Genomic DNA, 4,040 nt, shown 5'->3' with positions numbered 1-4,040 from the left:
AATAACCGGGAAGTGCTTCGAGTCGCCTCCCACATTCCTAACCCGAGTCTTAGCTCCTAACGTAGGCAACCGACACACCTTTTGCCTCCAGGCATATCCGAAGAACCTCATTAGGGACCTTGTCATATGCTTTCTCTAGGTCAATAAATACCATGTGCAGATCCTTCTTTTTGTCCCTATACTGTTCAACAAACCTCCTAATAAGGTGGATCGCTTCCGTAGTCGAACGAACCGGCATGAACCCGAATTGGTTGTCGGATATAGACACCGTTTTCCTCACCATCACTTCCACCACCCTCTCCCACATTTTCATAGTATGGCTTAGTAACTTGATACCCCTAGTTGTTGCAACTCTGGATATCACATTTGTTCTTGTACAATGGTACCACCGTACTCCACCTTCACTCATCCGGCATCTTCTTCGTCCTAAAAATAATACTAAATAGCCCCGTCAGCCACTCCAAGCTTGCTCTACCCATATACTTCCAGAATTCTACCGGAATTTTGTCTGGCACGGTAGCTCTTCCCTTACTCATCTTACGCATAGCCCCCACTACCTCCTCAACCTTAATGTGCCTACAGTACCCAAAGTCTCGGTGACCCTCAGAATGCCCCAATTCACCTAGCGTAATATCCTGGTCCCCCTATTCATTCAGAAGTTTATGAAAGTATGTCTGCCATATCCGCTTAATCTGAGCCTCTTCCATCAAAACTCTACCATCCTCGTCTTTGATGCGCCTCACTTGGTCCAGATCTTGAGTCATCCTCTCTCTAGCCTTGGCCAGCCGGAATAACTTCTTTTCTCTGCCTTTGTTCCCCAGTTCCTCGTATAGATGACCAAACGCTGCAGTCTTAGCCTCTGTGACTGCCAGCTTTGCCTCCTTCCTAGCTACATTATACCTCTCCATGTTCGCTCCCATTTCCTCCTCGCATGTGCTACTACTAACTTTAGGTACACCGCCTTTTTCGCTTACACTTTTTCTTGAACCACTTCATTCCACTACCAGTCACCTTTATGCCCGCCAAAGAAACCCTTCAAGACCCCTAACACCTCTCTCGCTGCCTCGCCGTCATCGTCCACATAGCTCTTGCGTCCCCGCCACTCCTCCAGGCTCCAATAACCGATAACCTCCCCTCCAACTCCTGAGCTTTATCTATAGTCAAGGCTCCCCACCTAATCCTCGGTCGTCCTCGTACAGACCTCTTATTACTCTTAATCATGATACTAACGTCCATCACCAAGAGCCTATGTTGCGTCGCGAGTGACTCACCCGGGATAACCTTGCAATCCTTGCACAACCCTCTATCATACCTCCTGAGAAGAAGATAATCAATCTGAGTCTTCGCCACCGCACTTTGGAAAGTGACCAAATACTCCTCCCTCTTCGAGAAGCTAGAGTTCGCAATCACCATCTCAAATACCTTAGCAAAATCCAACAACGAAGTACCTCCTCCGTTCCTATCCCCAAAGTCGAAGCCTCCATGCACCTCACCATAGCCACCAGTAGTCGACCCAATATGATCATTGAAATCCACTCTGATAAATAACCTCTATGCAGGCAGAATACTAAGCACTATCTCATCCAACCCCTCCCAGAAGCGCCTTTTAACCTCCTCATCCAAGCCCGCTTGTGGCGTATATGAGCTAACGATACCATCTTGGACTTCCAGCATTTGCTTTAGACAGAAAGTTTGGGACTCAAAGTGTGCCCTCATGTGGCAGGGAAAAGCTTCAAAATGTGTCTTTTACGTAACTTGGATAGCTGAGTGGTCAATCCTTCACCAATCGTTGATGAGTTATCTCGCTCGAAAGCTAAAACTTGCCCCCCCCCCCCCCGAACTCGCTGGAATACAATCATGAAATTGAAAGTACCAGAGATTCCTAGAGGCATACCATCAGAAAAACTTCCTTGACCGAGTGGGTAGATCAAGAAAACTGCGGTAGCAGCTGCAACAGGAGCTGAATATGCAACAGCAATCCAAGGTCGCGGTAGAAAAATGGATGATCTATTCTTTTTTATTTTTCAAAAAAATCATCTTGGAGATTGTGTAATGCTGACTCTCAAACTATTCGTTTACACAATAGTGATATTTTTTCTTTTCTCTCTTCATCTTTGGATTCCTATCAAATGATCCCGGATGTAATCCTGGACGTGAAGAATAAAATAAAAAGGGGTTTTCCTTGCTTAATTTTAAAATTTTCTTATGATTTGGTCTATTCCACACATTTAACTAAGAATAAGAACAAGGGATTTCAAAATTTAAAAAAAAAACAAAATCAAGTCATCAACGAAAAGAGAGGGATTCGAACCGGCCCAAATAAATGAAATGGGATGAATCAAATCAATAAGCTTTTTGATTGATTCAGGGCGCAACATTAAGGGTGCACGGGGTCGAAATGCATATAAAAATTTGAAGGGGTTCCTTGATACGTGTTGGGGAAGCAAACAAACAAATATCTTCGAGGATGCTTTGAGGCTAAGGATTTTTCCTTTATATCTACGTAGAAAAGCTTTAGATTAGTTGAAACGTTTGCCAAATCATTCCATGCATACTTGGGATGAACTTGCGGAGAAATTTATTTCAAAGTACTTCTCTCCTGGGCACATGGCTATTCTTCGGGATGAAATTCTAGCATTCAAGCAAGAGCCTAATGAACCACTACACGAGATATGGGAAAGATATAGGAAAATGGTGAAATAGTGCCCTAACAATAATATGACAGAGAACATGGTTCAATAAACTTTTTATCGAGGGATCAATACCACCAACCAATGTGTAGTGAATCAACTTGCCGGTGGGAACTTCATGACTACGCCTTATGCGGAGGCGTGTGATATTTTGGATGAGATGGAAGATACTTCATCGGCGTGGCAATCTAGAGCCAATGTTCCATAAGGTGATCCAAATGTGATTCTTTTTCATAAAGAGTTACATGACCATGGACATGCCATAGACGAGTTGACAACTACCATGAACCAATTGGCAAAGGCTCAACTTCAACAAGTGTAAAACCCGAGGCAAATCAATGTTATGGAAGGAGTCAATATGATGGTAAACAAGAGAAGAACAAAAAGTCTACAAGTGCAACAAAGAGTGGACAATTTCGTGCAAGATGATAGTGGGTTTGATCAACGAGATTCTTACAATGATCAAGATGAAGAGGTCCAATATATGAACAACTTTCAAGGGCAAAGAAACAACTACCAAGGCCCTAGTTAACAACAACGGAGACCTTCGAATAATCAAGACAATTGGAATTCTAGCAACCAAGGTAATTGGAATGGTGGAAATAATCAAGGCAATTGGAGTGGAAGCAATAACCAAGGGAATTGGCAAAATAATAATAATCAAGAAAATTGGGGAGGCAAAAACCAAGGCGGGTGGAACAATAACCAAGGAAATCGAGGGTCGGGTTTTCAAAGGCCCCCGATGTACCAACAACCGAGCAACCCACCTCCTTATCCTTCTCATGGTCCTAGTTCCTCCAACAATGAAATGGGTCGTATTGAGCACATGTTCAAGCAAATGATAGAGAAGAATGTCGATTCTAATGCCCAACTTGCTTCACACAACACATCAATCCATAACTTAGAAGTGCAAATGGGTCAAATCTCTCAAGCTTTAAATTCTCGTCCTAAGGGTGCACTACCAAGTGATACGGTGGTGAACCCGAAGGGTGCGAACACTACGGGGCATGTCATGACCGTTACTACAAGAAGTGGAAAAGGTGGGAATGTACCTACCTCAAGTCAAAGAAAACTTGTTGACGATGAGCAAGTGATAGAAGAAGAGGATATCCCGAACAATATTGTGCAAGAAAATGATGAAGTGAGGATTGATATTGATGACACGGTGGAAGTGAATCAAGAGGATGTGAACCCATCCAGGGATCATGTGATTGACATACCGGAACCGGTAGTTCAAAAAGCTAAGGCACCATTGCCTAAGCCACCTCCTCCCTATCCTCAAAGGCTTGCCAAGAAAAATAGCGAGAATCAATTCAAGAAGTTCATTGATATGATGAAGAGTCTCTCTAT

At 43.4% G+C, this 4,040-nt stretch overlaps 1 protein-coding gene across 1 annotated transcript; it reads right to left on the bottom strand.

Annotated features, from left to right (window-relative positions):
• Positions 1 to 1,044: 1,044 nt before the first annotated feature.
• Positions 1,045 to 1,674, bottom strand: LOC138908526 (uncharacterized). The gene is made up of 2 exons (XM_070199198.1): positions 1,589 to 1,674; positions 1,045 to 1,537 (listed from the first exon to the last, which is right to left on the bottom strand). The coding sequence occupies exons 1-2, from the start codon at positions 1,672 to 1,674 to the stop codon at positions 1,045 to 1,047; spliced, it is 579 nt and encodes a 192-aa protein (XP_070055299.1).
• Between the last annotated feature and the right edge of the window lie 2,366 nt (positions 1,675 to 4,040).

The sequence above is a fragment of the Nicotiana tomentosiformis genome, chromosome 3, assembly GCF_000390325.3.
Source record: "Nicotiana tomentosiformis chromosome 3, ASM39032v3, whole genome shotgun sequence".
Taxonomy (NCBI): Eukaryota; Viridiplantae; Streptophyta; class Magnoliopsida; order Solanales; family Solanaceae; genus Nicotiana; species Nicotiana tomentosiformis.
The sequence above is the reverse complement of the archived record's forward strand: the minus strand, read 5'-3'. Positions and strand labels throughout refer to the sequence as shown.